We start from the raw sequence: 22,444 nt of genomic DNA on the forward strand, positions 1-22,444 counted from the left end.
AAGAAAAAAAAAAGAAGCGCAACCTTGAGTCACGTAACCTTGACGTAAACTCTTTAAAAATACATACGGAGAGAAAGATAGAGGAAGAAAAAGCGAGAGAATAAGAGAGAGAACGCGAATTCGCCGTCGCAGAATTTTGTGCGCGTCATCGAGCGAGCGACTTGTGTGTCTCCGGTTTTGAGATACGCACTCGTCGAAGATGGCAGTAGAGTATAAGGTAAGAAAGCGAGCGCGCGGGAAACTTTTTACATTTCATCCAGACGCGGCCGTGCAATATTGATAGACTCGTCTCTAGATAATAGCGGACTATTGCGCGCGGACTGTAATTGCACGGTAGAACGGTTTAAGGCCTGCCTCTTCTCCCCTGTCCCCCTCCAGTTCTCCTCCCCCCTCCCGCCTCCGTGGGTAAACCTGCGTAAAGACACGGCGGCGAACGGTGGATTTCCTCTCTCGGGCTATGATAATTATGATATTTAGGCCCCGCGACTTGACATTATTGCCCGACCCGGCCGTAAGTCGGACTGCCTCCTTCTTCATTTCTTCCTGCAACGCGCGCGCAATTTCGCAGTCATGAATGTGCGCCGTCGTCGCCATCGCTGCCGCTGTCGTCATCGTCGTCGTCATCACGCACACGATTCAAGGCAAGACACATTCGAGACTAGGCAGCGTATGATTAAACGGGTTGAAATCGTTTACCGGTACCCGGTGTTTTACCAATTACGTCGCGGGCCGCCTGGCTATTACTCGCAGATGCGATATTAATTCATGCCTGGGAATAAGAAACGGATAACGAGATTATAAATTATACGTCGGCGAGCGGCACGTGCGTCGATGACGTGGGAAACGATAAATACAAATTTATTCCACCTCGGTTTTGTAGCTGTCAATTTTTTATAACGTATCCTGCTATAATTTTGCAAAATTTCGCGTCCAGGAACTGCGTTTAAAAGACATAATTGCAAATAAATCGCGTCGACATCGTTCGACATCGGCGAGGATGCGAGATAAAAATGCTCAAAAGGATAAATATTCTCGAATGATAGCATTTAACTGATATCACCGATAAACGCAACGCGTTTCCATATTAATGCGTCAACAACAAAAACATTTTTTCGCCTATTAGCTCCGGTTTGGCGGCTCGCGGCGCTAAAATCATATTGAATGTACAGGTATGAAATTAAAATGGTTCATGCAATATATATATATATGATATACATATATGTATATACATATATATATGTATATACATACACACACATATATATAATATATATGTAAACCTATATGTAAAATATATCCACGGCCGGCGGCGCGTGATTCGCGCCCCTGTTTTTGTCCGCGATTTCGAAAATGTGCATCCGGGATTTTAATATATAGACGGAAATAATGGAAAAGAGCCACACGCGCGAGCGCGCGATATTAAATATCGTCCGCGCGTGCCACAATATTTACGTTTAGTCTCGCGCAAAATATTTGCGCCGCCGTTGAATCCGCGCGGCGGCAGTATTACACGTATCGCATGATACGCGAAAACGACAACAACAATCTGCGCGGCGAAACGAGGCACCACGTTGTTGTAGCCTATACCGTCCGATCGACGTCAATGGTTCATCGAATGACTTTCCCCAGTGTCGGATGACAGAGCTTTTAGACTCCATCCATGAGTAAACCAATCCGATGACTGCGAACGTATTACTATTATATCCGCATCCCATCCCCCTCCTCCCTCCCCCACCTCCTTGCCACCCGCAATTCCCCATTTGTACGGTCTTGGGGTGTAACGGAAATGATTTAACGTTTTACCATGAAATATATATATATAATATATATACATATACAGACAGATATGCCATAAATTCACCGTGTTACTTAACAATATATTTATGCTGGACATCAACGCCATTTGCATGTTTTTTTAACGCAATTACTCGCACAGGATGTATTTTATACCTGAACGTTTTATTTATAATAACGCACTAAGAATATATTGGCTGCGTCATAATTAAGTGAAATGTAATCGAATTAGTCGTTAATTATTGAGCGCGATTACTGAGTAATTAGATCATAAAAATAATCAGGGCAAAATAATTATTATGTGATTCAATTATGAATCAGGAAGTGTGAAGATATATTCGATATAATTGTCTTACATTGACAAATAAATCGCACAACAATCATATGTGTGAGTATAATAAATGGTAAACTCACCGGCCGATGCGCTGCTGTTACATATCTTTTATGTTTATGGACACCGCATTGCTCCTTATTGTTCTTTCTCTGCAGACAATTATCCCCGCTATAAAACATTTTCATCACCCGCGTACTCGCGCACTGTGATATATTTCATTAACTCACTTGCGTTTTGCGAAGCTGCAACTTTATCAGTTTATTAGACCACTAATTCATTCGCGTTTCGCCCGATGTTTAATTCGGCACTCCCGACTCTCGTGTGTGTGCGCCAAATTTACTTTCAACGGATAAAAAGACGCGAGGATGCGGACGGGACAGAGTACGCGATCTAAACTAGATTTGAAAAGTATATCACGCGAACGCGATTATCTCAATATCTCGGGCAAACGGGGTTATCTGCTTCAATATCATCGTAGTGATTCCTCGATATCCGGCGATGTTCCTCGACGCTGGATGGCACGCGCGATGTTCATCGGATAAGCAAATAGCGCGAAATATGCACGAAAGACGCGTATCGGAAAATAAAGTCCCGCGACGGAACGCGATGAGTTTCGATATTCGGCCAGCCAGGTTATGTTGACTTACAAACGTAATCGAAAAACGCGTTTATCACGATTTTTCGGTTTAACAGACACATAGAGATGATCGTCCGTTCACTTCCGATACTTGTATTTGCACAAATTGCGTAAAAACACGCGAAAAACACGGAATGATCGCGATTTCAACCGCAATACACTCGGGAACACTTGGAGTAAAGTTCTGACGTTATGTGTGCACACCAAATTTCACGATATCACGAATATTTCAATATCTCAAACAAACGGCGTCGCCTATCTCGATGACTCCGTGATAGCAATTTTGTAGTGCTTCCGCAGATATTCCTTGATGCTCCTAATCTTGAATGACATCATGATACTCGTCCGATGAGCGAGTATGAAAAACGAAAGTTCAGCAAATGGAGTCGCGCTGTGGCACGCGAAACGATGAATTTCGACTCAATAGATAGATTATTTCAATGTCGTTTATGAATAAAAAAACGCGTTAATCACAGTCTCGCAGCTTAACAGACGCACTAAGACGATAGTTTAATGACGACAGTTCATTGTTGATACTTCCGACATTTGTTTGCATACGAAATACGATTTTCGGTGGATAAAAAGATGCGAGAAACACGAAATGATCGATGGTAACGGAGACGCCCAACGCACCGTTCTGGCGCTGGTGTATGCCTAATTTCACGACAGATGTTTCTGTCTCAAGCGAGTTTCTATCTCACTCGTTTCAATGAATTCGATGCTTGATGAATCCCTTTCTGTTTTCGTCGAAGCTTCTCCATGCTTCTAATGTTAAAATAGCATTCGCGATAATTGTCCGTTGAGCAAATAATGCAAAGATACGTATCGGAAAACATAATTCCGTGACAAAACACAAAACGATGAGCTTTGATGCTGCTTACACAAACGTCGAAAAGGCATTAATCATGACCGCGACAAATTAATTAATATATTGAGACGATTGCCCGTCACTTAATTCGATGCTATTGATATTTGTTCGAACGTAAAATTCCCTTGAAACGATTAGGAATGCGCGAGACACAAAGAGCACATCTCGCCGCGCTGACCCAATATAACTGAGGCACACAGATTAGGCACAAAAAGGAGGGGGGGAGAACGCCCGTCATCTCGCAAAGCGTGTCCCTTCCAAGAAACGGAGTATACCCTTCGATGCAAACAGTAACAGAGCGACTTGTTCGATTTATAATCCTCAAACAAATATATTTTAAAAACACTTTTACGAATATTATTTCCAGCGAAACAACATCCACGAAATTTTCTTAAATAAATAAATAAATCTCTGAATTTTTTTTGCCTACTTTTACTTTTTTTTTTTCAAATATTAAATTAAGAGATCGTTCATTGGACATCGCTTCAATTATAATTTTTATCGAAATACATATTAAATAAAAATACTGGATGATGACATGCATATTTCCTTTTCTTACACAAAATAATAGAATAACAATTAATTTGGCGAACTTAAATGATTGAGGTACATTTTACACTCGTGCGAGTAACTGCCTCAATCCTGAATGTACATGTAGAGATTCGATGCTGTTTAATTTCATTATAAGATGAATATTTTACTGTTAGTAAAAAAAAAAAAAAAAAAAGAAAGGAGATAAACTTAGAATGATTTTCTTTCGAAGGTTTTTATATGGACTCTTATAAATAGGTGATAAATGAATTATGATTTTAAATAGATGACACGGAAAATCCATGGAAACGAGTCGCGAAAGTTATTTCGATCTTGTTTGAAGGAAGTAAATCTACCTGTGATGTTTCTCGAACTCGGAACTCTCACGAAGCCACGCGTATAGGCGAAGTCTGATCGTGTCCGTGATTGTATTCGAAGACGAATTAATTCGCTAATTGCGACTTCCCGGGAGGATAATCTCGCCTCATTAGATAATCCTGACATAGCTGCACTTCGGTTCTGCGCGCGCGAGGCTCAATAACGTCAAAGACCGTAATTGGCCGATTCCGCAGCCGGTTGAAATGGAGTTTGTATTCGTACAAGCTTGAACAGGAAACGTGAGATATTGAATGCCCCTATAGTCCTCCCTACGATCGCCCTAGATTTTCTACGACTTCATTTCGTTACCAATCGCCATCGATTTTTAATAAACATAGCCACGTGGATTTTGACTGCGTTTTTGATTGTAGAGAAATTCTACGAGCTTGTCGAATGTAATATTCGATACGTTCGAAGAAATTATTTATATTGTAGATGTTTCGCGATAATAATTGTAATTATAAAGAAACTCGTTAGCTCCGTCGAGACATCGTGCAGATCTCGACGAGATACATCCTCTTTTGCAATACGGGAAACAAAATGGTTAGTTACTTTCAGGATACAATTATACAATTATATGTATACGTATGCGCAACGCCGGCTTCGTAATCTTCGCTATTTATAATCTCAATGGCATTTCATCCCACTTCGCAAAAGCGCATTACAAATGATTTTTTGCTACTGGATCTTTTTCTAAATGGTGTAATTGTCGTTATTTAATTTTATTCATGACATTTTTTCGCCTTCTAAGAAATGGTAGATGACGCTTATAAAAATTGTCTATTAACCACTTATGTATAAAGTATAAAAAAGGATTTTGCATAATCATCCGTAGCCGTTGATAATGTCTATTTATTAATCCTTTCGACGATAAAGATGCGCGTATGCGTTTAGCTAGAAGTCGTAAAACTCTGAATGAACCCTTTGCGGTGCGACAAAGAAAACTTTAGGAAACGATCAATCAACGCATCACGTCGTTACTTTATGCTAATCTGCGCGAAAATAATAAACGCGCCGTAAATCGCGGAGCGTGTCTCATTTGCCGACAATTTCGAAAAGACAGCTCGACGTGCCGCGGCGGAAAGGTTAATAACAGTTAAAGTTCAACCGCGTTCCCGGCGAGTCCTGACCGTCAAAGTATCGATGCCCGGCAGAGTCGTAACGATGCGCGTGCTCACGCGTCTACGTGCGACAATTAAGTTCTCGATGTTGTTCGTGCAGCCTTTAATATCGCGCCGCGGCCCGATAATATCTGTAATCCGCGAGAAACGATTTCGACGCGTGGCAACCGGTACATCGGCGCATCGTGCTTCATAATTAGTTGAGAAGGCCGAGGAATGGCGAAATGGAGAGAACGCGATCATAATTGTCGCGCGCGCGTCCGCGGCCGGACACAATCAATTAAATGGCGCGCGCGTTCGCATCGCGAGATGGAACGGGCCTCTCCCTGTTCCTCTCGCCCCTCGTTATGAATCAACATTCCTTTTTTCCTTCGAATAATCTCTAATTGAGTGGTCCGCGTGTACATTGGGAGAGATAAATTTCGAAAAATCGACATTTCGCTCTGATAAACGCAAATTGCCCATCTCTGCACTTTGGGTTTATTAGTGTCAATATTAATTTTCCGAAATTTACTTTCTTCCCTTTTCTTTATCAAAAAATATAACAATATTTTAATAATAATAAAATTTTGAATAAAATAAAGCGATACGTTGCATCATTAAATAAAGTCGTACAGCAACTCTTATCTTCGCATCGCCATCGTATTTAAATTGTTAATGCGAATCTTTATTATTCGTTCGTGACGTAATCGAGATCGATACGTCGTGTAATTGGACGTAAATTAGAGGCCATTATGTTGTACGTCTTATCGCGCTTCCTCTAGATTTTTTTTTAGCATACACAATAATAATTGCTCTTCGATAACCGCCGTCGCGGCAACGCTTTTTAACCAACTTGCGCGGCACTCCTCTGTCTCGCCAAGTTTTAATGAAATGAAAGGAAAAACTCGGAGTAAAGTTGGGGCGCCATGTTACGTCACATGAACTAAAACTTATAAAACTTGCGGAGTCTTCATTCACTTGTCTTGTCTACTAACTTTGGGAAACGAGAGAATACGGCAGCGCGGTATTTACGCGATAGCTCCCATCTTCTTCCCGCCCAAAAAAGTTAATGTATAAAAAATAATGCGACACAATCCGAAATCGTCGTGTAAGCGTAAACGTAGAGTAAAAGAGATTTAAACAATCCCTCTTTTTTTTTTTTTTGCTTTCTCTTTGCTTTCTTTCTCTCTTTCTCGTAAATGAAAACATACGCAAGAAACTATCTTGATAAAGGACAATCACATTACGGAAATTTTAATTAGAGAAAAACTGTTTCCGGGTTCCCGTGCCTTTTAAATGTGACAGGGATGAGCTAACTAAAAGAACATTACAGCTAATTTGAAAATTAATTAAATTAAGTACCGCTTTCGTAACAGGTTTGTCAAATGTAATATTCGATATTTTCGATATCAAAGGAAAATTCGATAAAACGTTAAATTATGTTGGAAAAACGCTTGACAAAAGGATATTGAAATAATACGTAATTAGCTCCTAGATTATTGATCGGTCGTTTTAACGAGAAGTTAAATTTACGAAATTATATGCACACACGGCTAAGATTGATTAAATAGCTATACGCGGAAATTACGGTAATCCTGTTACCACGCTGCGCACCGGTTTTAACTACACGGCTCGATATACATTCGATCAAATCGTTAAATCTTAAAAGATAACTTATTATTAAATAGAGAATCGAACAGAGTATTACCTGTTGCTGCATAGTTCCGCGCTGGCGCCCCGAAGCACTCGCATCTGAAAACCAAAAATAATTCATATATAAGTACGATGACAGCACTCGCTGTATTTTTACAATTCCAATTATTAAACAACGGCGAGCATTAATTAGCGTTTTCCCGTCTAGACGGACATCTTAAAAGATTGCATAACAAATGTTTTGTTATTTTTGCTTTCAGGTCATATCCGTCACCGGTGCAGAACGGAGGACCAAACGGCACGACGACGATGAGCTGCGCGAGTTCTCAAGGTGAGAACAGGACTCGTGGTTATCGTCGTGTTTCGCGGCACAAAAATTCGAAAACAATTCCACTAATTCAATGCGAACGCAATGTTCGCGCGCTGTATTTAATTACTACGACCGCCGGCTGGAATAAAGCCGTCCGCGCGACTCGCAATAAAAGCGGACTCGCGAGAGGAGCGGCATGCCGGCGCTCATTAATTAGCAGGGGGGAGGACGGAGGGGGTCCGAAAAAATTTCCCGGGCAAAATTTTCTTCCGATTAAATTAGCGTTGCATTAAATTTATTGGCTGAATTCTCTTTTATAAACTGCGCGCGTTCGCGCTCGGCGAGCCGATCGTACGCAAGCCGCCACTACCGTTCTCTCGCTCGCGTGAACACTCGTAACGCGCGTGTACAGCAGCGGCTCTCGTACGGTATATAATTTGCAAATATCAAACGTCGGCGGATATTTGAAAATATTGACTCTGGTATTTTAGCCGGGGCCGCGCGGCGGCCGGCGGTCTCTCGCGCACGGGAAAAAATTATCCGCCTCATGACGATTCAATATCGCGCGATTATCGCGGCAAAAGGTACCCGCAAGAGAGAGGAAGGGGGGGAGAGAGAGAGAGAGAGAGACCCGTGCGTGGATCAGATACAATATTAATTTTATATTTTTCGCTGCGCTGTGTGTGACAAACGCGCCGCGGAGGGAAGCGTATGCGCGCGCGTGCGACGAACGTGTGCGGTCGCCGCGACGCATATGTACGTATTACGATACGCGCGTGCATATATGCATGCTGCAAAAAGCTCGTCCCCGCGTTTATTCGCGATTGCGAGCAAGCCATTAAACAGATTCGCATGGAATTTCACAACGAAAAAGGATCGGCGCGCGCGCGCGCGTGCCCGGAAATTGCGCGGAACGCGCAATCGATGAAAAAGCTTCATTTCAACGCGAGCTTATTACGAAATTAATTTTCATTATAATGAAATTCTCGCAAGTACCACGCGCCTTTCTGTGTCGCAATCCTTTTGTGACGCGTGCTTGCCATGCACAATAGTACAGAAATCGTGAGCTGTTTTTTTTCCCCCCGAAGTCTGCGTTAAATGGGAAGTATACGAGAATTGGATCTTTGGTTATCGAATACGAAGATTGTATTTTTCAGTCAACAATATGTGGAGCAAACCTTGCGAGCGGGTTTTACTTTAAAAAAATAGAAGTGCAATATAAGCAAGAAAATAGATAAAACTGTGATTTTACGTCGACAAAATATTCGCGCTTTGAACGACATAACTCAATATAATTGTGAGTTATGTGTTACATGCCGTTGTTCGTCTTTGCAGATTAATATCGCTATTAAATGTTAATTTTCGCCGCAAATCTCGTCACGGGACGACGAAACTGCGAGCGTGCATCGCACCGTAACAATCAGCGTTACGATGTAATTTCACGATCACCTGTGAAGGAAGGCCGAATCCGCGAGCGCGAAACCACGAGGAGGCGAACGACGTTTGTGTTCCATCGTGAGGCCGGGGTCGATACCGCCGGCAATTGGCGCAAAATTGTAAAAAAATATTTCCCGATAGAGCGAGACCGCGGCGCACACGGCATCGCCGCGATGCGAGCGTGTGTGCGGCGGACGCACGACAATCGCGCCGAAATATACGCGCGCAAAATCCGAGGCCAATTACAAACACGCCGCGTCTCACCGGGCTGTCAGTCATCAATCCGCGGAATATTTTTCTCTGGGTCAATTGAACAATTCTACGCGTCGTCGGACAGCGCGACCCGCGTGTATCCGCGAGTGCGGGACCGGGTTTTAATGTGTATTTGCCGTTTACCCGGGGCTTTCAACGGCTAACCGGTAAATCTTCTGACGAGCGATTAACTCGTTTCTCTCTTGGTGCTTCTCAGCTATTAAATTACCATCGACGATACCGCCGGCAATAAAACTTGTTCGGGGTGATACTAAACAGAGCGAAAGGTTGCTTACGCGCGCGCGCGTGCACGCGCGCGGCCCGAACCCGTGGATTATACAATAATCTCTTAAATCACTTAAATGCCTCGTTTATTTTATTCCCCATCAAATTATCGGCGCTACTTCGAGCTTTACGACCGTCGTATATTATTCGATCGTTTGACGATGTCTTTAATATGACATTTCACTCTTTAATACCGACTGCTTCTCATAATTAATTACAAAACAGAATACTTATTTCTGCATTCGATAAATATTCACGCGTTCGTACGCCAAGAGATTCAGCGAAACTTGCGTTAACACGTAGTTAAATCAGTTCCGATGTAGAAGCAAAACTTTCTACGGCCAATGAAAAACGTTTAAAATGCTTTGGAAACTTTATTTGGAGCGTGTAAAAAGTTATTTCGCGCAATCTTTCCGCGAATTATTTTTTATCGCCGATACATGACGGTAAATTTCATCTCTGCAGGAAGCCGTAGGAGAAAGTTACAACTTCCTGAGCTTTCCCCCGATTTGAAAGCCGTAGAAAAGATAAATTCGATCACTCGAAAAAGTTTGCGAACAAATATCGAAAGTTCGGAAATGCAGTTTGATTCCGGTAAATCGTCCGGCAACTATGTCTACTCCGTGTTTACCTGTAGCTGCCGGGATTAGAGTTGGACGGCACTCTCGATGAGTCACTCACGGAACAAGTATCGCGCAGTGCAAGATGAGACGAGATGAGTGACAGGAGTTCCTGCGCGAATTAATAGCACGATAATTCGAGCTAGTTAACGTGTACGTACACGAGAGGAAAATAGAAGAAACTTGGGGGGAGAATGATTAACGAGCGGTGTGCTACGGGAGTCCGACGTCTGCGTTGCGCCGGCGAGCTAAAATTAGGCGAAAGAAATGTCTTGTTTCTCAATTTATCACTATGCAAAACACAATATTGATATAAATAATATACGACGAGATTTGACGGATATTCTTCAGGAACGCTAATAAATAACTTCGCTCGCAAGGTTCACGACTTTCAACTTACTCCACATTTTTTTCCTCAACTCTTTATGAGACGAAGTCGGGACGGGGAAATTATTGTCGCGCGCGGCGTTTAGAGGGTTAATTTCCGCAATAATGCAGCACATTGTCGCGCGAAAATTTTTCGCTTTACGACGCCCGAGAAACTCGAGAAATAACTTGGCGCTATCGTGGGCGACGGTATGCGAGCGAGCGAGCGAGCGAGGATAAGCGCGCCGAAAATCTAAAGGGCGTCGGCCCTGTCCTTGTCTCTGTGCAGGGGTGATGGTGAAGCAAGAGGCGAGGGACGACGGTTACGAGACGAGTCCGGACCTCGAGATGAGGAGCACCGGCGGTGACAGCAGTCAGCAGTATCACACGCCGCTGACACCACACACGCCGCACACACCGCACACGCCGCACACGCCCCTCACGCCGATATCGGCGACAGCGCATCAACCCCAGCAGCCGGGCTCGACCGCCTCCACCCTCGGACAGGTGAGTTTTTCATATTCTGCCCTCCCGACTCCCATCCCCGATCGTTTCCCGTGCTCTTCTCCACCCTCAGTTTCACCCCCGAGCTATTTACGTATCCCGCAGCGACCGGTCCGCAGCGACCGGTCCGCAGCGACTAGCGATTTTATTACCGCGTTTGGTATCTTGAAAAAAAAGCCGGAATTACGAAGAAATTACCAGAAAGTACTGAAGGAGGATAAATCTTTCTTTAAACCGAGCTATAATGCTCCGACGAATATAACTGAAATGCTTTGAGTTGGCTGCAACGTTTAAATGTCGGGAATAATGCTATGTTTGCGGAATTGTGTTGCTGATATATGTGCATGTGATTGTTGTAATTATGCCACGAGATTGCGTGTAATAGCTGTGTGACGTATTCTCAATCGATCTTACGTCAGAATTTTGTCTAATTTGCGCTGCCCAATGATCTAAAATTAATATTCACGCATATTCGTATTCGGTAATTTATTTTGTGCCTGTAAGAAGAAAGCCAAACATTTATTAAGCGGCTAAATCTTCTGTAATAAATAAACGTTCATGTAATATGTATGTAGTAGTTGTAACAAACTTTGAGCGCGATTAAAATGTGTAGATCAAAGAAAGCCGTTCGTGCCAATCAAGTTACGAATATCGATATAAAAAATAGTGAGACTTCGCGATTGAGGGTCGAAGCGCGAGAATATGTATGCTTATTACAGTAAAACCTCTGCATTTTAATTTCTAATTTTCTATTTTTTTTCTCACTTTTATGTAACGTTTAATTGAAAAAAAAAACCAAGTGAAAGATGATATATATTATACATGCATTTTAACATACACACCATACACAATTATAATATCTACTACATTACAATTTTCGTACAATTATAATCTTTTCGTTTTTCCTCGCTTTCTCTCTTGAACCATTTTCCAACATTTGTCTAACTATACGAGTTAACTACTTATATGAAAAAGTAAAAAACAAAAGATATCATACAACGCAATATTGATTCGTTACCATAGAAATCACGTTAATTTCTTGTCAGATATTATCTATTAATATTAAAATTTATTGCATAATAATTTGTGGATTTCACTCGTTTTCTCTAATGTTGTCACGGTGGTTAGAGAGATGTGTGAAGAATAGTGATAAGACAGCGCAACAGGGGAAATAAAGAAAGAAATGGAAAATCAGAAGAAAAAACATGGAAATTTGATTGTATGTACAGAAAGAAAAAACGTCGCGCGTAAAACGTCAAAATTATTAGGTAATAAAAAGCACAGGCAGTTCTCATTAGGAACCACCGTATCGGCATATCTAGCACCTCGCAATCAAACTTATGAGCAATAAATTGTAATAAAGACGCGCGCAATCACCACGGAGTTTTCGCAACGCCGTGTACGGCGATTTGCATTTTCATGTTAGTTTTACGATCTACTTACGCAACATTACTTCTGTCGCGGTGCAATGAAAGTCGCGGTGTTACTTATTTTTTGCTTTACGCACGGATTATCTCTAAACACGCGGTGTTTCTACGGCCACTTATGTCTTGTGTAATTTTAATTGGTGCGATTCAGAATTTTTGTGCAAAATATGTAAAAAGCTCGTATAAAAGAGGTAAAAACAGCAATTCCATAATATTAATATTACGCGTGATTCGATGAAAAAAGCTTTTCTTTTTAACCGTTACATTGATAACCGGATTCGTAATAAAAAGAAAATAATATATAAATTGAAATTTTTTTAGCGAGTATAATAGCGAGTACAATAATTGTGTGTGATATTTATTTATATTTGCAACATGAAGAAGAATAAAATAGTCTATGTGTAACGAAACAGTTATAAAGAGAGGAAACTATTGCATCTTTCAAACGGCGTCCGGCTTTTTCACTTTACAACAACTGGCGAAATAAAAGCTTTTGCGTGCGCGATTCGGATGAATATTTTGACGGCGGTAATTTTCAGCGACTTCAATCAGAACGCGCATTTTCCGCTCATGAATTAATTGCAGGTTGCGTAGCTCTCCAATCTGGCTATCGGCGCTATCGCGCGCGAATTACAGAAATTTCATCCGATATTAAATTGCCATTATCCGCAAAGTTGTTATCCGCTGTCAGGATCGATAGTCTTTTTCTCGAAAATTATCTCGTGACGTGACGACCGACCCGGTCGATCGCGATTTCGCCGGCTCCTCATTTTAACGAACGAACAGCCGACGAGCGGAGCGAATTTCCGTTGATCGAATTGTTAACCGTGAACACGTCCCGGATTTATCGAGCTCGCGTCCCTCCCCGCCGACTACATTATCGCGTTTCTCTTTTCTCGAGATCCCGCGCGCTTCACATTATTTTACTTAACCCTTCTCTAGATCCCGACGTCCGATTGTTTCTACGTAAACGAGCCGGCCGTTTAAGTTACGGATGACTTTTTTTTTCCTCTCGAGATAATTGAAGGGATGAATGGCTGAAAGAGATACGCCACTCTCGCGAAAATTGTGTAATCCTCATAGATAAATTACACCGAACTCCGCGGAGAAAAATCAATAATCAAAATATTCCTGTTGTTTTAGCTTTATCGAGCATGAAGATTGCCACCTTGATCAATAAAGTGTGTGTGAAATTTCCAATCTACTTATATTTAATCGATTTCTTCAGAATGTAATTTAATCGTTACGCTTCTGTATCAAATAAAGAAAACATTGTGTACAGAAAAAATATATGAAAAAAAGAGGCAAAGTAACAAACAGCTTATAGCGAAACGTTATTATCTCAGTAATGGATATTTTCGAGACATATAGATTAATGGCTCTTGAAATCGATAAACAAGCGTTTCTTTGCGCAACCAACGGCTCGCAATAAAGATTTTCTATTTACCTGTTTATAACGCAAATATTGTACTCTAATATCGCCGGATAAAACAAATCGTTCCTCCGCGACTGCGCTGCATCCGCACGATACTCACTGCGGTCTTTTTGCTTGCAAATAATAACAATAACGGTGCATGCGCGTACGTTCTTATCGCGCGCAATATTGTCGGCGACCTTCGAGTGAAGCTGGGAGCCCTGTGAAAAAGGACGAGTGGTAGGGACAACGCGTTATCGGTAAACTACCAGTCAGTGGCTCTTATCTTTTGCGGGATTTCGACCTCGATTTCACGGGGTTATCACGGGGTCAAGAGCGCAGGCCTCTCCGCCTGGAAAGAGCATAGTCGGAGAGGGCCGGGTCGAAAACTGCAAACGAGAGAATGTTTATGTCGCGATAAAAAATCCTCGGCAACCCGCGCTCACCGTCAGATTCACGTTATCTCTTATTCCGACATTTTCGCGGGCGCCGAAAAAGCGGCGCGAGGCTCTTTCGCTGATGTACATTACCTTCGTCGCAAAACCGTCTCGCCTTTCTTGAGCGAATTTTCGAAAACAAATTCGGTAAATAGACGCGTCTCACGCGATATATTTCGTATTGCTGAATTCAACGGACGATTTTGAGATTGATTTAAAATTAAGAGTGCTGAATATGCGAATGTGTCGATATGCCAAATTATCGCATTATTGACAGCCTTCAGAATGCAATAACGGTCTGTTCAATAATTTCTGATTTCATCAGGCATTTATTTTAGCCCGCGATATTGGATTTTTGAGCGAAAGACACAGAAGAGTCAGGAAAATGTCACTCAGATACCCGTCGGTGTTGATTATCTAATACAGTCTCGCTAATATCGTCGGAAGGAGTTTCGATATAAAATCGATATAAAGAAATTTCCGAATAATTTGACACATTAAACTTTCGCATCGTGTGTCACAATCGGTAACGTGTCTCGCATTCCATTAGATGTCCGATTCTTTCTAGCTTGTCAAAAGAGCATTGCTCTTTAAAAGCAATTAGCTTATGAAGCCCGACTGTTATGATTTCTCGTTAGCGCTACACGCAAAAGGGGGACGGGGGGGTATCGCTCAGACCTCTGTTGATTTTGGCTAATGTAAAACGCGGACGAATGCGAAAAGTGCAACAGGAGAAGAACGGTGGTCGCGTCACCCCGTGCAATTTGCAAAAAAGAGACACAGCTGTGCATTTTACAACCGCGTACGGCTGATACGTTGTACGTGGCCGCGTATTTTCGGTCCGTGCGGCAATTGCGCTATTACTATTTTCCCCCAAGGCATCGTCACGCGTACATACAGTGCCGGTCGGGATACATACGTTTTATGATCGCCACTGTACGTGTCCCGTGATCGTCGGTGCATGTTTTACGTCGGGATTGTACGTGCCGAGGTGAAATTTAATTTTTCCACAACCGGCCGCGGCGGAAACCTGCGAACGCGACGAAAAATTCCGCGGTATAATTCCCGAGGTGGAATTGAATTAGACCGGGGACACATCAGCCGTCATCGCGATTCGAGATATCACGTGGCAATTCGCACCGCGAGCGGTGCGCCAACATTTTCCTTTCCTTCGCCTGCATGTATTATTCAAACGCGAGAAATTCGGTCAGTAAATACGGTAATGCGTCTGCCCTTAAACGACGCACGGGAATTTATCGCGAAACATTCGCCAAATTGCATCCTCACGTATAACCTTTTATTATAGATTACGTCGCGCGAATTTCAGTTCCGCAAAAGTATTGTTTGACTACGAACAGGGAAAATGAGGGAATAAAAACAGTCATAATATCGAACAGTTTCTCTAGTTTTCCTATCTCTCCTTTCCTTATCCCTACACACACACACACACACCCACCCACACACCCACCCACCCACACACACACACACACACACACACACACAACAAACGCGTTCTTCCTACACGATAACATTCCGATGCGAGAATTCCGAACTTCTTGCGTCATTCCGGCGAGTATGACAGCGTCGAAAGTGATAAAGTGATAACCACGATCTCTCAACGTTCGCCCGTTCGCTCTTTTCCAGGTCGCGATAAAATGCGAGACGCCGGTGGACCCGTACTCGTTCGTGGACGAGGAGATGTCGATGGGCGGCATGAGGACGGCGAGCAGTCCAGGCGGCGGCGGCGGCAATCCCGAGAACATGACGTGTCCGGGCGGTGCCCAACCTGGGCTGGGTACACCCACGTCGACGCCGCCCGGGGCGCTGCCCGGGCCGCAACATCATCAGATGAATCTCGTGATGAACGGCGCCGCGAGCGTCAATCCCCAGCTGGCGCATCAGCCGAAGAAGCGAGGCCGCAAAAAAAAGTCGGAGATGATACTCACCCCCGAGGAGTAAGAGTCGCATATATAATCAATTACCGGCGTGGCGCCTGAATGCGCCGGAAAATCTCCATTACCGCGAGCCGAGAACTCTAATTTCATAATTCGAAGTGCAGCCTGATATCTCGCATCTTTTTGCGAAAATTATATACATATTGCATATTTTTTTCTAACTTGATGCCCAAAAACAACTGTAATTAAAGGAATCGAAGGAATTATTTCCAAGCCCATTGCGAGATATCGGAGTTTGCGAAACGACGCGATCAAAGTTAATTTACCGCCTTAAAATCGCTTTCATATTTGGAATAGCATTCTGTATCTTTAATTCGGAATTTGCTGTTTACGTTGGAGATTGTTATTATTGTTATTATTACTGTTAACAAATACGCTAATAATCCCAAAGAGAAACGAAGCTGAAAAAGATCATGGGACCGGCCATGAGGCCGCGACTCGATATAACCGGAGTTAGTTATATATTTGCATGCAGCTACGGTTAAAAATACCCGCTCCGCTAACAATGTCCGTCTGACCGGGCATCATGTTGTTGATCCGATAGAATCTTCAGTTACGCTTATTTTTGTGAAGCCAGCCGAAAACTTAAAAATAGTTCCACATATTAGGAACGTAACACGATCAGCGATTCGCGCCGCCGTTACGGAGATACGTCACGAGATATCGGACTCGTTAAAACGCTAATTCAAGACGTTGAAAGGGTATTGCCCGCCTTTCTGACGCATCTTATATCGGTGTATGTGTGTGTGGGTGTGTCCGTTTATTAAATATACAGATTCAACAAGGGCCACTATACGGCTGATATATCAATTTTAATTTCTCCGTCAGTATTTTTCTTTATAAAACTGCACCGCTCGTGTGATATTTACGGGGAGAGCAGTGTGCACAAATACGTTATTTAATGCAGCCAATCTACGTTTCGTTGCCGAAGAATTGCATTAATTTTTGCGACTCGTCACAATAACTAAATTCGCACTAAAATATGCTTTCAGTATCCATCGCGTTTCAAAGATTGGCTTTGTGCTATTTCATTATTTCTCGTTTAGAAAGACGCGAGAAGCGCAAGTTGCATTTACAGTCACGTCTTATCTCGCGAGATCCAAACTTATTCATCCGTGTATTATTTGCGCGTATTCACGACGGCGCGACTTACAACGCCCCTGTCCGATACAAAACGTAACATTGTGTCACAGTATCACGAACCGAGACGCAATGTCCAAGAGTCCGCGCGGCAAAAAGCGCGACGCGGAAAGTCCGCGTCCCCTGCCGATCGGGAGAAATAGTTGCGCGCCTTTCGCTGAATCGTATGACGCGGCATAAAGAAATCCAGCGTATTATTAAGGGCGTCTGTGTCGCCTCTTCTTTTTCTTCCAGAGCTGAGCTCGCGGAGGCCAAGAAACGCGCTAAGACGTACAAAGAGAGGAAGAAGCACGACAGGTTCGATGGTATGCCGGAAGAGGAAGTGAGCAAGCGTGTCCTGCCGGATCATCTCACCAATAACCTTGACATTATTATAGTAAGTCTTATGTGTCTTATGTGTATGTGTGTAGATATTCGCATATATGCGACGTACCTGTGTTAGCCGCGAGTAAATAAGACATCAAGTTGATCTTGGTTGTATTTTCGCTCACTTATCATAAATCAACATTGCGTCATCGCATCGACTCGTGTAAACTTCCCGGACGCTTTATATACGGTATAAGCGCGGCTAATAAGTTTGCGTTAAAGATACTTTAGATAGACAGCGATAATCATATGCGCGGAATGCACGCGATAGAGCGCTCAAAACAGATCATCCGGTGTCGATAAATTAAATTATCTGAAGTCGCCGCGGAGTGCACTACACCATAAATAAACGAGATTTACTCGCTCGATCGACTCGCGCGTAGGCGACATTTCAATTCCGCGGCTCTCCACTCGCTGAATGGTACGATAATTCATTAATCGCGTCGCAACACTAACAACAACAATAAAAACATCAATTTCATCGGCGCACACATCTCCGCTGGCTGGCGCGCCGTATATGCGCGTGCGGCGCGTAATTTATAGCCCGGTGTATCGCGGCCGTGCGTGTCATTTGTAATGCCGCATTACCAATGCGCCGGCGATGTCGTTCTTGATCGAATGACGGCAATTAATCGGACACGCGCGTGCGGCGCAACGGGACGCGGCGCCGGCTCGGCTTCGGCCGGCGAGAGAATCCATCTTGGAGTCACCGCCGCGCGAAAATCCGCGGATTCTCTGCACGCGGCAACGACAAATGGCAGTCACCGCCTCCGCAGCAGCCGGCCTAATCGCTTTAATGATCCATACGCGATTCGGTTATCACGCGAAACGCCGGTCGTTGCGTTACGTGAGACGAGAAAACGAGAAAACGAGAGAGAGAGAGAGAGAGAGAGAGAGAAAGAGAGAGAGAGAGAAAGGAAAAACTAGTCGACCATGTGGACCAGTTTCGTCGACGTTCCGTTAACTTAAACCTTAATTGACTCCTCGTCTTTTTGCACAAGTAGAACTCGGAAGAAGACTGGAACTAATTAGAGATTAAACTTAATCGACATTACTGAAGCTAACAACGAGTTAACTGTTGAGGGTCTAACGACACAAATGCAAAAAATATTTTTCGGGAATGAAATTGGGCGGGAATCACGTTAAACGAAAAATATCGCCGGGATAAATAATGAGTCGAAATGTCCGTCAATCAGCCGGAGACTTGTGCAGTACATAAAGAGTCGACACTGACATCGGCTGGAATCCGAAAACAATTTCGTCCGTTTCTGTCGTACGTGCATGACATTTTCGTCACCGCGCGTTAGCATGATCTTTATTGAATGCAAGCGAGAGAATGGGAATTACGTTCTCGTTACAAACGCGACGACCCGCCGTGCGTTGATCGATCACCCGATACCGGTGTAAACGGGTATAAACAGTTTAACGGGTGAGCATCACGGTCATTACGAGTGATTGTTATAATCCGATATGCGGCCGTCGTTATCAAAATTGGGGTGACTTAAATGACGGAACCGAGAGGCTTGTGACGATTTCGGTGTTTTAATCGCGTGAAAATAATCCCGCGAAATTTGATTCATGTCCCACCTCGGTTCGCTTTAAGATAATGCGATTATCTTATTTTCGGCAACGCGCGCGCGCGCGCGCGCCAATTGTGTCGTGTCAATGCTGATCAAATGCGCATTGTTGAGATAATTCATCAATTAATTTAACGCGCAAACGAAATTTTCATAATGAAGAACGTATCTACGTGTCACGTCACACGCGAGCAAGTTCTAATATTATAAAATCGAGCGGGTGGGTTCGAAATGTCCCTAGAACGCGCTGCGGATTTCTCGCGCCGACTCGACTTTGTCACGGGCGCGCGCGAATTCAGCGTGCACATCAATCTGGCGCGCGGAAAATCGCTCCCACTTTCTTCCCGCCGCGAGAAAGTCTCGGTCTCGCGCCGCGCGTTATTTATCGCGAAATAAGGCACGAACGCCGTCGGCCATATTCATCGGAGGGAAGTCTGTTAACGCGCGCTTCCACGGTCCATATTCATATATTACCCGAAACGAGTTGTCACCGTGGTCGATCATCCGTCAAGCGGTGTAAACGCTTTAACGGGCCGTGGGCAATTCGGTTATTACGCCCGACGTTGTAATCGAACGCAGCGGGACACTGTTCGCTGCTCCCCATAGAATGCACCCCCTGATGCACCCCCGGCGCGTCCAGGCACTTCCTCTCCCCCCCCCCCTGCTTGCTCACTCGCCCCCCCGCAATTCTGTCCGTCCGCGCTTCCCGCCCCCGCTCCCCCCCCCCTCCCGTTCCTACGTGAGCGACGCGCGTTGTTTTCAATCGGTGACAATTCCACACCCTTCCTCACGTCCGACCACCACCTCGTGGCCACCCCCGCCCGTCATTTTATCCTCGTTTATCCCGGCCGCCATTCGGCGCCGGCCGAGCGGCTAACGCATTGGCGTTAACGCGCTAATGCGATACGTACTTTATGTCGACGGCGAACTGCGGGGGACGAGGACGCGGGACACACATACACAGGGTGGTGTGGGGGTGCGCGGCAGGAGGAGGATTCGCTCGTACGCGACTAACAATATAACGCGATTTTGACGACGCGATATACGTCGTGTCATTGCCTTCTCTCTCCCTCTCTCTCTCTCTCTCTCTTCCTCTCTCCCTCTCCCTTCCTCTCTCTTTCTCTCTCTCTCTCTCTCTCTCGTTCACGGCCGCTTATCGGAATCGAAGGTGCGATCGAGAAATGCATTATCCGAATCGCAGAGATACGCGGAGATTCCTCGGTAGGCGCGTGAAGCACGCGTTCTACGTGCGGCGCTTCAGACAGGCCTCGACTTGGCGCGAAAGGTCACGAAAAACAGCCAGAAAAGTGTTTGCTTCTCCGATTCTCTAAGAGAAAGTAGGTTCCAATGTAAATTTGTGTAAATTAATAATCCGTTTCCCCTTCACTGTATTATTGATGAGTTATTAATATGCAAATTATTTTGTTATTCAGCATTAGATATTAATTTATTTGTTATAAGGTATTCATTTAATTGCTTTTCAACGACAAATCCACGCGCCGCGAAAAAAAAAAAAGAAACTTGTCTGTTTCCAAGCTGCTAGTTTAGAGTTGAGAAATTCTCGCAAATATTCATCCGATCTTCATTTAACTGCCTTAACAAGCGCGTTGTTTCACAAGGCACGATTCATAATAACATCCCCGGGGGCCGCACACTTAAATACAGCGCTAAACAGAGGCGAGAATAGAGCGGCCAAAGAATTCTAAACTAATCAGCCGCCGATCCTTTCTCGCGTACGCGCCGCGGTTCTTAATGGTACGCACACATACGCGCGTGCACGCCACGCACACGGCGCGAGTCCAGCGGACGTGCACTTTGTCATGCAATTATCCCGAGGAGTATACGGCCGTGCGCCGTTGTGCGGTGAATGTTAATCTCTATTTACCGGCGACGGGACGCGAGAACGCGCGTCGCGTCGTCGTGGCGCGAGATAAACGTCGATAAGTTACGACACGAGATTCCCCCGGCGGCGGTGCATCCCCCTTCGCGCGCACCTTGCACTTGCGAAAAGGTCAGTTGCGAGCCGAGAGAGCGCGGGAGCGCATCCTGCCTGAGAGGCAGGAGGCGGGAGGAGGAGAGAGAAGAAGGCCTTAATAGCGCGCGAGATGCGCGTCTAATGGCGCTCGCGCGCGGCCGCGCGCATCACGTACATCCTTGGACTTTGTCGTTATTAATTACCTAACCGGCGGAGCGAGGAGCGAAGATAATGCGGTTGTGCAACAGGTACCAACGCCGCACCTGCGCCTCCTCCTCTGCCGCCTCCTCCTCCAACCGTTCGCCGCACCGTTGCATAATCGCGAGTAAGAAGCGCGCACGTGAAGTCCTACGCGAAAAGAAATCGATCCTCCCTTTATTCCTCCCCTCGCGATACAACCGACGCCAACGCGGAAGCGCAACAGTACTGTCGCGTGCGCGCGATTAGACTTAATTAATGTGCCGTTTTCGTCAACAATTAGCCCGCACGAAAAAAAAGTCCCTCCGAGAAAGAAACTGATTAAGCATATTGAATCCAGCGTAAATTAATTAAAATTGTTTCATAAATTGCAATAGAGTAATTGAGCAAATGAGGCAATAATTTTCCAATGACGATATTACAGTTATTACAAAATCATTAAAAAGAGAAGTGTATTCATTTAACGCAGAAAATTGTTCCAAAATAAAAACTGTTAATTTCATCATCGGAAAATCATCGCGTTTGTTCCATTTACGCGAGGGTTTCAATTACCCCATTTTCAGTTTCGGGAAAGAATTCATTGTTCCAATGCAATCTGCTGATGCGGTTACATTCATAGGAAATCGAGTAAAATTGGAAAAAGTATTGGGAGTACGTGACGATGGAAGTGAGCTCTTCAAGTAGAATTGCGCGAGAAACGAAAAATATTTCTCCAAAATTTTCGTCTTCATCGACGAATAGAGCGGAAGTGGAGTTATTAATTTAATTACACCTAATAAATATGTCATGTAATATTTTTCATAATTCCAACGTTAAATGGGTATCAAGTAATAGGCTGAAACATTCAAACAAGCTTTGGTCGGACAGCGAAATTTTGCATTTT

The 22,444-nt window shown here is 44.1% G+C and overlaps 2 protein-coding genes across 4 annotated transcripts in view; one reads left to right on the forward strand and one right to left on the reverse strand.

Moving 5' to 3' along the window:
- Nucleotides 1-22,444, reverse strand: part of LOC105671755 (uncharacterized) — a 139,632-nt gene that overhangs the window by 77,088 nt on the left and 40,100 nt on the right. For both annotated transcript variants that reach the window (XM_067353018.1, XM_067353017.1), the window contains exon 4: nucleotides 7,354-7,397. In XM_067353018.1, the coding sequence (XP_067209119.1) occupies nucleotides 7,354-7,397 (44 nt within the window). The remainder of the gene's footprint in view (nucleotides 1-7,353; nucleotides 7,398-22,444) is intronic.
- Tdg (Thymine DNA glycosylase) overlaps nucleotides 1-22,444 on the forward strand; it is a 109,328-nt gene that overhangs the window by 55,834 nt on the left and 31,050 nt on the right. The window contains exons 2-5 of one of the 2 annotated variants that reach the window (XM_067353019.1): nucleotides 7,559-7,629; nucleotides 10,858-11,075; nucleotides 15,995-16,305; nucleotides 17,680-17,821. In XM_067353019.1, the coding sequence (XP_067209120.1) occupies nucleotides 7,559-7,629; nucleotides 10,858-11,075; nucleotides 15,995-16,305; nucleotides 17,680-17,821 (742 nt within the window). Of the gene's footprint in view, nucleotides 1-7,558; nucleotides 7,630-10,857; nucleotides 11,076-11,860; nucleotides 12,292-15,994; nucleotides 16,306-17,679; nucleotides 17,822-22,444 lie in introns of those variants that run through there. The other variant, XM_067353020.1, reaches the window with a different exon arrangement.

This window comes from Linepithema humile, chromosome 4 (assembly GCF_040581485.1).
Source record: "Linepithema humile isolate Giens D197 chromosome 4, Lhum_UNIL_v1.0, whole genome shotgun sequence".
NCBI lineage: Eukaryota > Metazoa > Arthropoda > Insecta > Hymenoptera > Formicidae > Linepithema > Linepithema humile.